Here is a 15901-nt window from a genome sequence, read left to right as displayed (position 1 = left end):
TTGGCTGCATCCTCGGGGTTAAGGTTTGCCTGGTTGTTTGCAAAGGGTTGTATTCCTCCTGCCATATGCTGAGGTTAATTTTATAAGGTCTGCTGTGTGCATAGACCTTTCTGTTAGGGATGGAATTTCAACAGAGACATTTACTCTGCATTCTGGGGCAAATTGTGGTGTTGGGAATGGGGAGGGCCACACTGTGCCAAGTGCTGTGTGTCAGTGTTGGGGAGATTGTGAGACTGTGCAGCCGTGACTGTTGCTCAGGGCAACCCGGGGTGTGAAGAGCTGTGCCCTTTCTGTGTGCTGTGCTGTACCTAATCAGGATGTTTGCCAGCTCCATAATGCTTTGGAAGCTCTAAACCAGCCTCGGGATTTTCCTTCTACTTTTGCCCTGCCTGAACTTTATGTCTGGTGGATTTCTGGGAGAATGATAGGTGTTTGAGATGGAAGATGCACTAAGATGCTGCCTTGTTTACAGGTATTATAATAATTACGGATGGCGTCACCAGTGTCCCCGATGTGGCTGTGTGCGAGACTTTACTCAACCAGCTGCGCAGTGGCACCGTGGCCTGCTCCTTTGTGCAGGTATGTCTGCTGGTACCTGGTAGTGTGGGTACTAGAGGGAGGCAGGTGGATTGGTGGCGGTGGCATTCACCTCCAGAGGAGAAGTGGGGGCCTTCTCTGCCTGTTTGAATCTTTGACCAGCCGTCTGCCTTGTTCTCAGCACTGCTGTTCTCTCTCAGGTGTCCCCTTTATCCATCCCGTAGGTGGGCGGTGTCTATTCCTATGACTGCAGCTTTGGCCATGTTCCCAATGTAGAACTGATGAAATTCATCGCCATGGCCACTTTTGGTGCTTACCTCTCCACGTGCCCTGAGCTGGATCCCCTGAGCCTGGATCTGAATGTGTATCACAAGGCATTTCTACTGTACTCCTTTCTGCGTACTGGGGAGTCCCTGAATCCAGAATATTACTGTGGTGAGGAATGTGCATGTTCTTGTTCCAGCAGATGGATGCCTTAGAGCACCTCTCTTTGGGGTGACTCCCCAGGCTTGGTCATGCTGATACTCTCTCGTCATGCCTTCTGTAGGCTGTGGGCACAATTGGTCATACAGCCTTACCTGTGAATCCCTTCCTTGTTCCAGGAATTGGGTGGACCAGGGAAAACAAATGTCCCATTTTCCACCATTCCCGTGGCTCAGCAATCTGCAGTTAGGCTCACTGTGTTGGGATTTGGGGGAGATCAGAAGCTCTTGCCCACCTTTCCATGCACACTGGCTAGCTTGCAGCTGGAGAGCTTATCCTAACAGTGCTTGCAGATGGCAGTTTGGACTGAAAAACTAGACCCCTGACAACTGTCCCAAATGCCTCTCCTGGTTGTTCTTATTTTGTGACTGTTAGTGACTGAGAGTGTGCCAGGAGAGATTAGTTTAGTTACCGGTAAGACACAGAAATACCCTTTCATGTCCCAGGGATATGCTGGTGCCATCTGCTCTTTCTGTAACTTGGCAGCAGAAGCCACATAAACTGGCAAGTTTGAAGAGAGCTGGCTTGGGACTTGGAAACGTTGAATCTTAAAAAGATCAGGTCCTGATACCTTTTAAAAAGCACCTGGGAACTCGGAGTTTTCCAGGGAAATTGGTAAAGCCCCAAAGCTTGCTGTGTGACTGTTGAAACAGATGTGCAGTTTCTGCCTGGCTAGGCTGAGTGTGAAATTGCAGTGCGTGCCTTGCCACAAAAACTGTCTGAGGGGAAGCAGTGCCTGACACCCCACCCTGTCCCTTTCCCAGGCCTCTTGGCCACACTAATGAACCTGTTTGCTGTATTGCAGAATCAGGAGTGGGTGTAAGTGGTGCCTGAAGGATGTACTGTTCCTCAGGCGAGCGAGTGTTCCTGGCAGCTTTTATGAAGCTCTGGGGGGAGGCCTGTTGCTACAGGATGGGGCTCAGGGGAGCTGCTCCCTCACAAACCCATCTCTGCCATTTGCAGTGTCCCAGCACAGGCTGTTCAATGAGCACCTGGTGTCTGCGAGCAGCAACCCCGCGCTGGCGATGCGGAGGAAGAAGCACACGGAGAAGGAGGTGCACGCCGACCTCGTGAGCATTGTTTCGGTCCGGCTGCGCGAGGGCTACAGCATCCGTGAGGTCAACATCACTAAAGGTGACTGCCGCCTCGAGGGCTGGAGACTCAGCCAGGACTCTGTCCTCAGCTGCTTAGGGGAAAGCACAGGGTCTGCCATCTCAGCAGTGGAGGTATTGTAGAGGAAGGAGGCATTTTCCCCAAACTCTGCTTTCGTGAATCATTGCCTGATGTAGGGCTGCCCAGTATTGTGCACTTGCCAGGTTTACCCTCTGGTTATGTCTGGGGAGGGACAGCCAGTGATGCTCTGTATCTTGGAAATGATTCGCCACAGTTGTAGAGAAACTAGTGACAGAAACTGAGCTTTGCAGAGTTTTTTTGGGATTTCATCTATATTTCTCCTTTTCTTCGTCCCTTTCTAGTTCTTTGCTAGATGCACTCCAAAATACTAATATGAAATTGAGCCTTTTGGTACACCAGAATTAATGGCTCCAAACTACGGTCTTCCAGAGGAAGAAATTGGGCAAAACAAGGATATTGTTAGGTGAAAATGTCACATCAGTCAGGACCATAATCAATTCTAGAAGACCATAAAATCTAGACATGGTACCTGGAGTGTGAGAACTACCTGCTGACTAGGGGACCTGCAGGGGTTTGATAATCCTTAGGAGTGCCAGTACATCCTACCTAAATTTCCATCTCCACCTGTCACTAGTGGTAGTACTTTAACTGAAGGGGAGATGAAAAAATCCAAATGCAAGCTTATTACTACACTAGAATGTGTTTTAAGTCAGACAGTCAAAGTCTGTGATCTAACTCCAAAACCATTCCAAACTTGCCATGTGATATTTTCTGTGATTTTACTGCCTAAAAAAAATGTAAATCCCTTCTGCCACTGCTCTGGTTGGAAGACTGTCCCAGAGCTTCATTGCTCTTTAGCTTGCTTTCTAAACTCCCTGAGACTAAGTTAGACCTGTGTGACTGTTATCTTTAATTAAGTTTATCCTCCTTCTCTGACTTGCACAAACATATTTAACAACATCTTTCTCCTTGTAACCTTCCTTTTGGGCAGGTTAATATTAAGCAAGCCAATATTTCACCTTTCTTTTGTAAGGGCAGGCTTTCTGTTTTGTTTATGTGGGTTAATAGCGCTTAATTTTTTCCCCTTAAGTTGTTTTCTTTTCAGTTTGATCTCATATTTCTCAAAACGGTTGGTAAGAGTGTTGTAAGTGTGGTTTTATCAGTGTCTTCTTCAACAGTGTTAATATTTCCCTGATTCTGAAGTAAAATATCGAATCTGATAGACCGGGAATCACGTGAACTTTCTCCATAATTGTATTGCAGAAATCCCTGAGTCTTTCATGCCCTTTTCTTTCAGCTGATGCATCTTTGGGGGTGTTTTATTGGGTTTTGTTTGTTTAGTAGTCCCTAAATATGCTGTCCTTTACATGATAGTACTCTTAAGTGTGTCTTGCTCTGTTCACCTCCCTGTTCCTCTGTGATGCCTTGCAATTGCAAGTTCATTTGCCTTGATGCTTCTTACAAACTGAATGGATCTAAATCACCTTTTTTGGTGGGAGGATTGCTAGCAATCATATTAGGCAGGATAATTCCTGCAGTTGGTCTTATGCAAATCTCCCTAATTTCTTATTTCAGGAATTTTCTGTTAAAAGTAAGTATCTGTGAAGTTTTCCTGGTGAAACAGCTGTTCTAGTAATGTCTGTAGATTGTTCTTACTAATGTAGGTGAGGCATGAGATTACTTCCCTTAAGTCCTGGCAGATTAGATCCATTGCACTCTCCTTGTCTAGGAATGCCTGTGAAACAGTGTGACAAGTCCATTCCTGTCCACCCTCAGTGTCTTTTATTCTTCTGTGCACAAGTTCACTTACAGCTTGAGCAGTGCTAGATAAAAAAAAACCCTTTCCCTTTAATGTGGCAGCAATGCTGAAGTGCTTTTGGTGACTGTGTAGTCCTGTATAGAAATGCTGGAAGAGCATTCACCAGGTATGAATCATTCAAAAAGCAGTCAGACAAGTTCATGTTGTATCTTTTTGTACAAAGGTATAGCTACAACCTCTGGCTCAGGATATTGTAAAGCAGTGAATTCCTGCACTCTGGAGGAATGTGTTAGAAATATCACCACATGTTACCATGCTCCCTGCATTTTCCTCCAGGTATTTGCCTGCTGGCTTTTACTCCTTGGAATGCTAAATGGATTGATCTCCCATTTTTACAAGGGCAGGGAGCAGAAGAGCAGCTGCTGGATCAGAGTGACCTTCTGTGGTGAATAACTATGGGCAAGTGCACAGGAAGGAGTAAGAGCAGGATAAACACACATGATGATAACCTCCATTCTCCTTTCCTTTTTCCTTCCTTTGAACCCTCTCTAGCTCTTTGCAGCTCGGGGGCTTCTTGAGCCAGAAATACTTTCTGTGTATCTTTTAAGAAGAAATTTAAAAATTAAATATCAGAAGTATCAAAAACATAGAGTGCATTTCTATGCTGCCTTCACACTAGTAACAGATAATGTTACTTAATACTTGTGAAAGGCTAAATGCTCTGGGGACTTGATGAAAAATTTGCTGAACTAACAGGTTAGAGTTGAGAAGTGATCAAGACATTTTAGATATTCAGCACTGCTTTTGCTAAGGAAAAGCATGTTTGGCTAATCGGGGTTCTCTGAGCCATTCTACAGAGGAGTGTGTAACAAAGAACAGTTAATTAACCTGGATTGCCAAAACTTGCCAATTAAAGGCTTTTAAGGAGCCAGCTGGCTGTGAAGCAAGAGGAAAAAAGTGCGGTTGTGGACTTTGACACTGTCACTTTTCTCCTTTGCTTTACCAAAGACAAAATAGAATAAATAGCTAGCTTTGTGCTCAGAGTTGCCTGGAGATGTTGTTTGTGATATTTATAAGTGCTCTGGTTACCCTCACTGTTTGATTTTTAAATATTTAGGCATTTAGGAGGCAACTTGGTTAGTTAGGCATGCAGAAGTGCACATGAAGGGGAAAGGATTGGAAGGTATGGGAGGGACAGAAGCCACGGGGTCATGCTGTGTAATGGAGCCCAGTTCTTTTACTTTCTGGGACACTGTCATGGGATCCCCCTCTGTAACAACAACAACAAAAATCTCACTGACCATTTTGTGTTGAGGGCAGCCTGAAGGACAGTTTTCAAAACATAATCTTCCTCTGTGAAATCAGTCCAGCACCAAAGCTGGCTGGGCACTAGCTGAGCAGTGAGAATGGCTATTCTCTAGGAGAGGAATCAGGAAGACAAAGTGAGCTTTCTGAAAAAAAAAACAGAGCTGGACTTTGTGAAGGAAATCAAAGTTGAAAAAATTTTATTAGCTATTAACTCAGGAACCAGAAAGAGATTGCTTTGCAGTAAAATAAAAGCTGAAAATTCATCTAGACTTCAAACTAAGCAAATATTTTGCATGTTTTTAGTTTTGTTTGTGTGGGATCACAGGAGTGAAGCCAGGATGACTAATGGAAACAGAGGTGGAAGTTGGAAATATTTTCATTAATGATCTGAGTAAAAGTGTGGGAATTTACTTATCACGTTTGCTGTTGATGAAGTAGAAAGGCTTTATTGTGAGAACCAAAATCTTGTGCAGAAAGCAGTGAATGAGCCCAAAAGCAATAAGAGTGAGGTGACACTATGAAATATAAAGAGATGAATCTATAAATTCTCCTTTAGCCTTTCTGATAGACAAGACAATCTTCATAGGAAACAACAGATGGTGCAGTCCTGGCAAGAGCATTTATAGTAACACAAGCCATTGTAGAAAATATTAGCGACCTTAAATAAATCCTACTAATCCCCCAGATTAAGTACAGGTAAAATACAGTGTACACTTTTGATCATCTTTGTTCAAGAAAGGTGAATTCTTAAGGTGCAGGAAGGTCTGGGTCTGTTAAGGGGAATGAATGTTCTGGCACAGTAACAGCTGGAACTGGGTAAGGATTTCTTAGTACTGCACACTCCTTGTCAATGTTATGGAAATGAAGTTTCTCAGAATAAAAATAATCTCATCAAAAGAACAACCAATTGTGAATTTAGCATGTACTCTGGAAGGTTTCTTCTAAACATTGATGAGGGAAGATTACTTTGAGGGAGCCTCCCAGCAGGGACCATGAGAGCAAAATGATGTCTTTAAAGTGGAGCTCAATCAGCCCGTGAAGGGAATGGCATGATGTGCCTATGGCAGCAGCAAATGCAACTCTGCAGGAAACGGAGCATCCAGGCTGATGATCTGTTCAGAAGGTTTCCAGCACATCCAATCACTTATCACACAAACCCTGCAAGTCTGGCAAACTATGGAGCAGACTGGACATAGAATAGATGATCGAGCAGTTGAAATCACATCGTGGTCATGTGTTTCCCTGGGATGTTTCAGTACAAATATGCATGCACAGTCAGCAGGATTGGAACAGTTGTCTGCTCTTTTGGCTCAGTGAGGCCTGCTGTCACGTGTTTCTGTTGATCTTGTTAGACGGGCTTACTTAAAGAAAATGGTAAAAATGTACAGTTTGAAGAATAGGTGAATATTCTTTCTTAACATCTTAACTTTGGGAAGAGAAGGTAAACATGGTGAGAAGCCTTGAAGATTGAAATTCTAGATTGCATGAAATACAGTCTGTGCAGGATGTATAGAGATTAATTCAAAAGTTAGGCCTCACCTTCCAGGTTGTTTATGATCTGTGTCCATCAGATGCCTGTGTTTCTGTGATGGGATGGATTAACTCTGCAGTGTGGATGACAAAACTTTATAGTTGAATGGCCCTGCTCATCTGTGCAGAACAACAGTTTTCTTGGAAACAAAAATGAGGCTGTGAAGAGGAGAGCCCGTTGCAAATGTCAGCACCTCCTCTGAGTTTCAGTTGCCTTCTCTAGTGTAGGTAGTACATGTACACTTAAAGAATTGAGAACTCTTCACCAAGTGCTTCAGTGCAAGCAAAACCTCCCTCAGTTGGAGAGGAGAGTGACTTCAGCCAAAGCAAACAGTTGTTAGATTACTTTGTTCCCCTCACCAATCAAACAATCTCATGATACTCATGAATCCCTAGTCAGAGATAAAGCTCAGATGTGTACAGAACAAGCACCTGAACTTGCTCTTCTGCTCCCATGCAGGTGGGTCTCAGCTGGAGGTGAAACTAGTGCTGCTTTGGAAGCATAACATGAGGATTGAGTACTTAGCTGTGACACCCTGGCCCCTGGACCCATCAAAACGCAGCACGTGGGTGGAAGTGACAATGGAGGGAAGCTATGACATTTTGCATGACATCAGTTGCACCATGAGGAAGCCTATCACCAGTCTGTACCGCACCACAGTCATCCGGCGCTTCTGGAACACCTTGCAGAGGTGAGCTGGACCATGCCCAGCAGTTTCCAGTGTCACCAAGTAATCCCTTCCTTGGCATGCTAGGATGAGGGTTTTGCAGGTAGCTGTCCCAACCCAGGGTTCAAAAGGAATGTGCTCTGGGGAAGGGGCATGACTGATAACAAGCTTGCTGTCTAGCCAAGGAAAAGACTCAAATTGGTCTGTGATCTAGTTTTTAAGAATGCTTCAGGGTAATGGTATATTGCTGCTCCTGAATCCGGATCCTGGGATGCAAACTTTACCTTTGACTGCCATCCCATGGAGGTCATGTGTTCTTATAGCACACCCATGCAGCTGTGCTGCGTGGTTACACTGGAAGCAGCAAACACATCACACGTGTCTCTGGGCTGAAGTGCTTATGGGTCACAACTGTTTCCTGACCAGGGTGACTGTTACTCCTGGCTATTTGGCAGATTTCTCCTCTAGCACTTAGTTTCCAACTCTGATCATCCTCCGTATGTAGGAGGCTTCTACACTGTAGCCCCTTTAACACACACTTTGCACTTGGATGTGGAATCATAGCGTTCCCCATAAAGCTCTGTTAGTGTAGATGGGCTCCCAGGACACAGGGAGTGCTGTGTGTGCATGCTCTGTGCTGACGGGGCAGCAAGGGGGAGAGCGTGGGCTTCTGTGGCTAACTGCCTCTTCTTTTGCAGCATCAACCAAACAGACCAGATGTTGGTACATCTGCAGTCTTTTGACTCAGTCCCAGAACACTTTACCATTCCTGAGAGCACCAAGAATGGGGTGCCCCTCTTCTACATCCCCCCAGGCTCCACCACTCCGGTATGTTCATCTCTCTGTTTAGCATGGGACAGGTTGTCTCCCCTGCCTATTCTTGTACTCAGGCTTCATCTCTTGCTCATCTTGTCTTCATCTCAGTCAGAGTTCAGTTGTGGTGCAGTGAACATCTCATGCCATACATTTCCCCCTCTGAGACATCACCCCATGTCTTAATTGTTGCAGCTGCACCACTAAGCCCAACAGCAAGTCTCCTAAGTGTGCTGTGAAACCTTCTCCTGTAGTGTTGTGACATGTGAGACTGATGGGAAGCCTGACACATTGCTTTTGCTATGCTTTTTCAGTGGATACCCCATAGGCACAGAGTTGTTGCTGGCAGTGCAACCATTGCCCTGGAGATGTAGCTCAGTAGTGTCAGGTGAAGATACACAATGTGCTGAATAGTTGTTGAGTAGGCTCATTGCTCTGAGCAGTCATGTGGAAGGTGCAAGAGAGATACTTGTCATCTGCACAGCATAAACTAAACAAAATATGAGCTAATAGTTTCCACTGCAAAATTCAAACTCATTGAAACTCACTAAGCAGAAGAGCCAGCATATTATCTGTTCCCTGCTACCAGTGTCCTTGGCATAGATGAAGACTTGCAGATCTTAAAGCTAGGGGAGCTTTAACTTCAGAGAACTGTCCCTTTTATTTTATTTAAGCTCTTTAGATTTGCCTAGCACATTTTCCCTAGGTAGGGCTATGTATCCTACAGTATATCTGGAACCTCCCATCTTATGGCTAACCACTACTATATTTCTGTCAGCAGAGTTGCTATAGTTGGTGGAATCAATGTCACCATACAAACCTATTAGAGTTGCCCAATGCCACCCATTCTGGCACACTATTTGCCTGAGCACTTTCAGATGAGTAATCTCAGTGTTAAATTACTTTGCTGACACAAGCCATATATCCCCCTCTCAATGAGAAACATCATTACATATGCCGTCTTTTTCATGGTTGATTTACTTGATGCTAAGTAGTTAAATTCCTAATTAACTTGACATTTCAAGAGCCTAATTTATTTTTGCTTACGCTGTACTGCGTGTTTCAATGTGAACACATTTACTCTATTCAGAGGAAATTACCCAAAGCCAGGGATGTGGCATTCTTGGCCTACAACAGCTCAGCTGCTAAAGAAATTCTTGTTCTCTCTGGGTGGAGAACTTTCATGCTGAATATTGTCCCGTCATTTTCTCAGGTATTATCTCTGCAGCACAGTGGGTCTGACTCAAGCCATTCCCAGTTTGCCTCCTACTGGAAGCCTATCCTTTCCATGGATGCCAACTTCTGGCAGAGGTGGCTGCACATGCACCGTATAGTCGTCCTTCTGGAGCATGACACGTATGTAATGGCCTGAGCTCGTGAGCACACTGTGGGCCTGGCAAAGCTGGGTGTCCAGTTCAGCCCAGCTGAGGACTTGCAGCTCTTCTGCAGGTGCCTATGGCCAAGGGAAGGCTCTCACTGGCGGGGCCTGATGGATGCTAAAGGTTTGTTTATCAGAGGAACAGTAGGTTGGGAAGTCACCTTTGATTTGGAAGATATATTGTTTCTTGAATCCCTCTGGAGGTTTGATTTCCTGGTTGCAGGGGGGGTGGGACCATTCATTTGAGAGCTAACCCACATGTTTTGGTTTGCTGCTGGAAAATGTCTTTCCCAAAAGCTTTGCTTTTCTGAGGCTGGTCCTAGTTGCAGAGTAATGTAAACAATAGTCATATATTGCATGGAGGGAGATAGGATACAAGGGATGTGCTCTCTGCAGTGTGGAAATTCCAGTGCACTCAGCAGTGTGGCTATCCCCAGTGTTTGATTAGGGGAGGCGCTTGTTCGTTGGCTGCTGTGGAAGGAAAAAGGCTGATAGACCAGTCGGAGTAGGATGGATGTAGCAAAGCCTCTGTGGATTTGGGGGGAAGAAGAGAAACTGCAGCTGTGGAATGACTTTCTGCCCCATCCTGCAGGCCTGTGCCCAAGCACCTGCACACGCCGGGCAACAACGGCCGCTACAGCACCATCCAGTGCCGCATCTCCCACTCAGCACTCACCTCCCTGCTGCGGGACTGGAGCAGCTTCGTGCTGGTGGAGGGCTACTCCTACGTCAAGCTGATCCACGGGTGAGTGGCTCTGAGCAGTGCCGTGTGGGAATTGGCGTGGCCACACCAAGGATCTGGTTAGACCAGTATGCTGCCGTGGGCCTGAAGCAGATGTTTACAGGAGGGGATGAGACCTTGACTAGGGGGTGTGAAATCCTGCAGTTTCTGAACTGTTCCACCGTGTTCCAGGTGCAGCCCGGAGGGAGAGGGAAACCGACTGGGGGGTTTCTGCATGCTAAAACTGATGCGTATTACTGTGAAGTTGTGCGGGCTGTTGGGCTCTGTGGAGTAGACCTCTGCTTGGTCTGGCATGTCAGAGTAGCAAGGTGTATGCCATTTCAGCCTTGTCCTAATCCCTCCTCCATAGGTCTGAGGATCTTACCCCTTCCTCGTTCTATGTGGTACGAATCATCTCCAAAGCTCCCTGCATGGTTCTCCGGCTGGGGTTCCCCATTGGCACACCTGCACAGGCCAGGAACAAGGTGAGAGCTGGCTGTCTTCTTCATGAGGCAGGAGCAGAGCAAGAAGTTCTGAACAGGGAAATGGTGGGTAGATGACAGTCAACACTGTGGGCAGCTGCCCTCTAATAAGTAACTACTATGTTAAGGTTTAGATGGGTTTGAATCTACTGTAACAGGAAGGGTCATTTAGGACAAACTTTCTTTGTTAAGTCTATGAAAGATCTAAACCCAAAGACTCAAAGATCAATAAAACAGCTGGTCACATGGATGTTTTTCCCACTGTTTAATTCAATTGTGGGGCTTGAAATTACTCAAAGGTTATCTAGCCTGTCCTTCTGACCAAAGCACAATCAATACCATCTGTAAAGAGCAGCAGATTCTTGTCTGACTCATCTCTAAAGACCTCTGTGGTAGATGTACTACATGTTCCCTGGGCTATCTCTTCCAGTATATGTGTATTGAATCTACTGGGCATGGAGGAGGTTAATAGTTAAAATGCAAACAATGCCCCACATAAGCAGTACAGGAAGAGAAAAAAAATTAGTACCTAGGAAATGTTTTCAGGATAAAAGTCTGTCAGATAGACTTTTAATAACCTTTTTGTATCAAAAGAAATGAGCTGCCCATGTCAGATGCAGAAAGTGGAGTTACTGTGTGGATTGATTCTCCAGTTATAATGGCTGAGACAAGTCTAAATGTTCTTAGGTAAAGCATGAGAAAGATGCCCTGCTATTAAACTGTGTGAACTTTTTAATATAAACAAGAGGTTTATCATTAAATCTAGATCTTTTATCTTCATGAAAGAAATCTTTGGTTTGTCTAGCTTAGCTTTAGTATTAGAGACTAGTCTGAGGAGAAGCTAGCAAACGTGGGAAGGACCATCTCTTTCTGAGATAATGAGCCCAGCTAATACTAAATGTTCTGGCACTCTGGCAGATCTGCCCCCTCATGACTTTAGGGGATCCAGGATTTGGGCACTGGTTGCTGGGTCAACATGTGGGCTTGGTAGTGCCAAGTGACAGGGTTTTTTGAAGGAGTTCCCTCTGGCAGGTGCAAATTAATCTCTTTCATCAAGAAGGTGTGAGAGAGGCACCATACCCTGCAGCTCTGGGCAAGCTCCAGATCATTGCAGCAGGAGCTATATGTAGGTCATAAATTGTATCATCCACAATTTTTTTTTTTTTTTTTTTTTGCCTGCCATAGAGCTGATTTACTACTCAGTGTGGAGGATGGCAGTAGAACTTAGCCTGCTTTGTTTAAGGGAAAGGGGAGTTTGTGCTGAGCAGTTCAAATTTCCAGTGCTGAGGGGAAGGAAAGCACCTCGTACAGTTGACTTTTGGAAAGCTTTTTGGTGAGACTTTGTATGAGGCACAACTGTAGAACTGTAGGAATGGGGTGTCATAAAACAGAAACTACCTTGGGGGAACAAAGCAAGGAAATTGAAAAAGTGCTGTGTTTCCTCACAGCAGAAGCTGTTTGTGATTTTCCCAATCTTTTTTGTAGGCAAAGGGTAGGGAACTAATTTGCAGAAAGGTAACATGAGCTGAGAAATGTGCAGGTGGCACAAAGCTATTTCAACCTCTGTGCTTTGTTGACACCTAAGCAGCACAGTGGTGGCTGGAAGGCAGTATGGGTAACTGCAAAATAGTGGGGTTTGGAAGCTTAAACACCATTAGTGATTCTGTGATATCAATATGAAACCATGAAGGGGACCCAAGTGGCAGCACAGTGCAGGAAAGAACTCTTGTTTAACATTTGGGTTTGGGGACATTCCTTTCCTTGAAAAAGACATAGTAATGATGGGAAAAGTTACTGAAATAATTAGTGTTGAGGAAGATGGAGAGTTGCTGTTCTTCTGTTTGCTTACAATGGTAATAAAAATTGAAAAAAGTTGAACAAAGATCATGGAAAGAAACCTAACCATAGAAATTTCAAAGAAAACACTGGGCTATTGTGGGAATCAGATGCTGGCGTGGGTAGAACTATATTCAGAGCTACTGAAAGCTTAAAAGAGTAATCAGGAAGTAATTGGAAAAAATTAACCTAAAAAATAACCCAGGCTCCTGAAACCTTTTGCCATAGAGGTTTGACAAAAGAACGTGATAGTGGGGGAATACATAACACAGAGACAGACTGTTCCCACAGCTGATATGGACTAGTTTACATTTACTGTGGGCTGTTGAGGAGAGGAGGAGGGAAGAATGAGGGTAGGTGCTCAGACTGCTTCTGTGGAGGAGCTGGCATGCAATTAGTTTGTTTTTAGTCTGAATTTTGGAAGGCAACTTCTTTAGCCTTGAAATAGTCTTTGGGGTTTTTTTAACCTTCCTTTTGCTTTTAAAAATACTTAAAATAGGGCGTTGTGTCATCTTGATCTTGGTCTTGCTAGTGCCTCAGAAATCAAATGACCTTTAACTCTTGCTCTTCTGTGTATTTAAGGAGTGTTCTGTTCCTTTTGGTCAAGCTCTTGTTCTAGACACTCCTTTGGAGTAGTTTATGTCTCCAGACAAAGTTGGTCATGTTTACCTTTTGCTTTTGCCATGACAGATAGTGGAAGAGTTACGGGACCGAATCTTGCAGCTGCGCTTTCCCCACAGGGTCCAGAGCAAGGAGGCAACTCCGAAAGCGAAGAGGAAAATGTTGGGCAGTAGTTCTCCCTCCAAGTCCCCACCTGTGGCTGGGGCCCAGTCAGCCCTCTCAGACAGACCCTGCCTTGTTGTGCTGCACAAACCCTTGGAGAAGCTGCTTATCAGGTAGTGATGGAGTAGCAGGCTGTCAGCACAGCCCCCCTGCCCTGCAAAGTGGGGAAGAGGAAGGTCTGTGGATGGTGCTGTCAGTTGTAGGATGAGAGTGTTGTGAGTGGAACTGGTGCTTGTTGGGATGGGTTTGGGTTGTGTGACTGAGTTGCAGCAGGGATTCTTGGTGGACAGGCAGATTTGTCACTCCTAATGGGATTCGATGTAGAAGTAAATTTACTGCTGTCTGAGGAGGATCCTGTGCTGGGCCAGACACGTTTTGCTTCTGGAAGACTGTCCTGGGCCCGACAAGTGGGTTGGGTTGTGAATCCAGACAGCTCTGACCCTAAACAGAAAAAAACCAGATTTTTTCCACGTCAGCTTGCCACACTTCTGCCCTCTCCTAGGTATGAGAAGCTGCCTTCTGACTATCGAGCGCCCTTCATCCTCAACCTGGAGCATCCCCCCGTGTCTGGTCCCCTCACCATGGTGGCCAATCGCACTGCCTCTTCCACCCTGGCTTCCCTGTCCCGCTACTTCTACCACCAGCGCTGGATCTGGAGTGTCCAGTCAGGGCTGGCACCGGCTGTGCCCATCACTGCTGTGGCTCAGCTCCTTTCCACACTCACAGAGTAAGTTGCACACTTGACAGGGGTTCCTCTCTCCTAGCTAGTTCTGGGGATACAAGGAAAGTAAGGGTGACCTTGCGTATTATATATATGAGGCCTTTTTATAGGTGACAGTTAAAGCTGCTGTGCAGAGAGTTTGGGTCCTGTACACAGCTTCTAGAGACACTCGGGTCAGTGCTTTACCAAATCCTGCAGCTGTAGTTGAGGAAAATGAGAGAAAATGTCCTGAAACATGTGAAAGGGCAAGAGGTGTTACTGTGCCTGGAGTGTGCTGATCTTCACACAGGCTGTTCTGGCCGTGTCATATCGCCCCATTCTCTGTGTGCAGCTCCCTGTCTTGAGAAGGATGGTGTTTTGGGGTGAAGGGTACGGTCATTCTTGCATTTAAACCTTACAGTATGGGTGGAGAAGTCCTGCAGGTCTGACTTCCTCTTTGTTGCAAGGGTTCGTCTGTCAGAGGGTTTCCACTTTGCATCCAGTGGGGATGGGATTATCAACATGGTGCTGGAGCTGCCCATACAGGTGAGCCTGGGCACTGTCCTCTTGTGGACACGGTCCCTTGTTGTTGGTTCTGGGGTGGATTCACCTTCCTGTGATAGGATTTGTCATCTGCTTCTAGCACACAGCCTTGACACATATAGGCAGAAAGTAAAGCAGCTTGTGGGTTGGGCATTTTTCTACCTTCATCTGCAGTTAGAGAGCCACTTTGTGGTAGCGGTGTGCTGTGCTGGAGGAATTCTTGGGGTTGGGACACGCTTCCTCTTTCTGCCACTGCTAGTGGAGCTGGGTGATGGGGCTGTGCTGTGTAGGGGGGTGCTGGGTAGAGCTCATGCAGTGTCTCCCCTCCAGATTGATGGCTCAAGTGAGAGCAGCAGTGACAGGGAGAAGCACACCTGTGTCGTCCAGTACATCCTCTTCCCACCCCACTCTACCTCCACCAAGGACAGGTGAGGCTGCTGTTCTGCTCCCAGGGGGGGTTGGCAGTGGAGTCACGGCTCCAGATGTGCCTTTTGCAGTCAGTGTGGAAAGGAGGGAGACCTCCACCATCTAGTACAGATAACCAGTTGTCCTGGATTGATCACCAGGTCGCTGGGGCTTCTCCTGCCAGTCTTGGGTTCCTGTGGCTGCTCTCACAGCTCTGACAGGAGCTGCAGTGGGCTGCTGGCTCTGTGCCACCTCACGGGACTTTCCTTTTGACTTCCCTCCAGCTTTTCCACAGATGATGACAATGATACAGAGGTAGAGGCTATTGAAGTGGACACAGAACTGAACCTGGTCACTGAGTGCTGGGTAGAGCCACAGAGTGGCCTTGTCCACAGTACTGCTGAGAACTGGAAGCACCTCCATGGCTTGCCCTACCAGAAAATACCTAAAGCGGTGAGTCCCTGAAGGGGAGGGGTATAGGATCTTCTGTGGAGGGAGAAGGGTTCAGTGTAAGCACACCACAAAACTGCAGATAAATACTGAGGGCCAAAAGAGATGGGAATGCCAGTCACAGATGAGATTTCTAAAAGAGGAACGGGCCACTGGCCATAAAAGGTTTCTTGATTGCGGTGCAGTGGATGCAATGCTGCTTTAGGGTAGCTGGGAAAATACAAATTATTTTGTGAAGTCATTCCACTGAAGGGGAGCAAGCTGGACCAGAGCAGCGACTGCAGGCAGTACTACCAGCACTCCTGCTGAGCAAGGTGAAAACAGGCTAAAGGGCTGGTAGAGAAGGAGGGAGCAGTGAGTGAGAATAGGGC

The 15901-nt window shown here is 46.0% G+C and overlaps 1 protein-coding gene across 6 annotated transcripts in view; it reads left to right on the top strand.

Moving 5' to 3' along the window:
- The window catches only part of SZT2 (SZT2 subunit of KICSTOR complex), a 54901-nt gene that overhangs the window by 5300 nt on the left and 33700 nt on the right, over positions 1–15901 (top strand). For 5 of the 6 annotated variants that reach the window (XM_058421803.1, XM_040073222.2, XM_040073223.2 and 2 more), the window contains exons 7-19: positions 473–579; positions 762–972; positions 1984–2154; positions 7212–7443; positions 8118–8247; positions 9446–9588; positions 10203–10355; positions 10702–10816; positions 13340–13545; positions 13935–14159; positions 14600–14678; positions 15006–15103; positions 15365–15533. In XM_058421803.1, the coding sequence (XP_058277786.1) occupies positions 473–579; positions 762–972; positions 1984–2154; positions 7212–7443; positions 8118–8247; positions 9446–9588; positions 10203–10355; positions 10702–10816; positions 13340–13545; positions 13935–14159; positions 14600–14678; positions 15006–15103; positions 15365–15533 (2039 nt within the window). Of the gene's footprint in view, positions 1–472; positions 580–761; positions 973–1983; positions 2155–7211; positions 7444–8117; positions 8248–9445; positions 9589–10202; positions 10356–10701; positions 10817–13339; positions 13546–13934; positions 14160–14599; positions 14679–15005; positions 15104–15364; positions 15534–15901 lie in introns of those variants that run through there. The other variant, XM_040073224.2, reaches the window with a different exon arrangement.

This window comes from Hirundo rustica, chromosome 9 (genome assembly GCF_015227805.2).
Source record: "Hirundo rustica isolate bHirRus1 chromosome 9, bHirRus1.pri.v3, whole genome shotgun sequence".
In the NCBI taxonomy this organism is placed as follows: Eukaryota; Metazoa; Chordata; class Aves; order Passeriformes; family Hirundinidae; genus Hirundo; species Hirundo rustica.
This window is presented reverse-complemented; position numbering and strand designations above follow the sequence as displayed.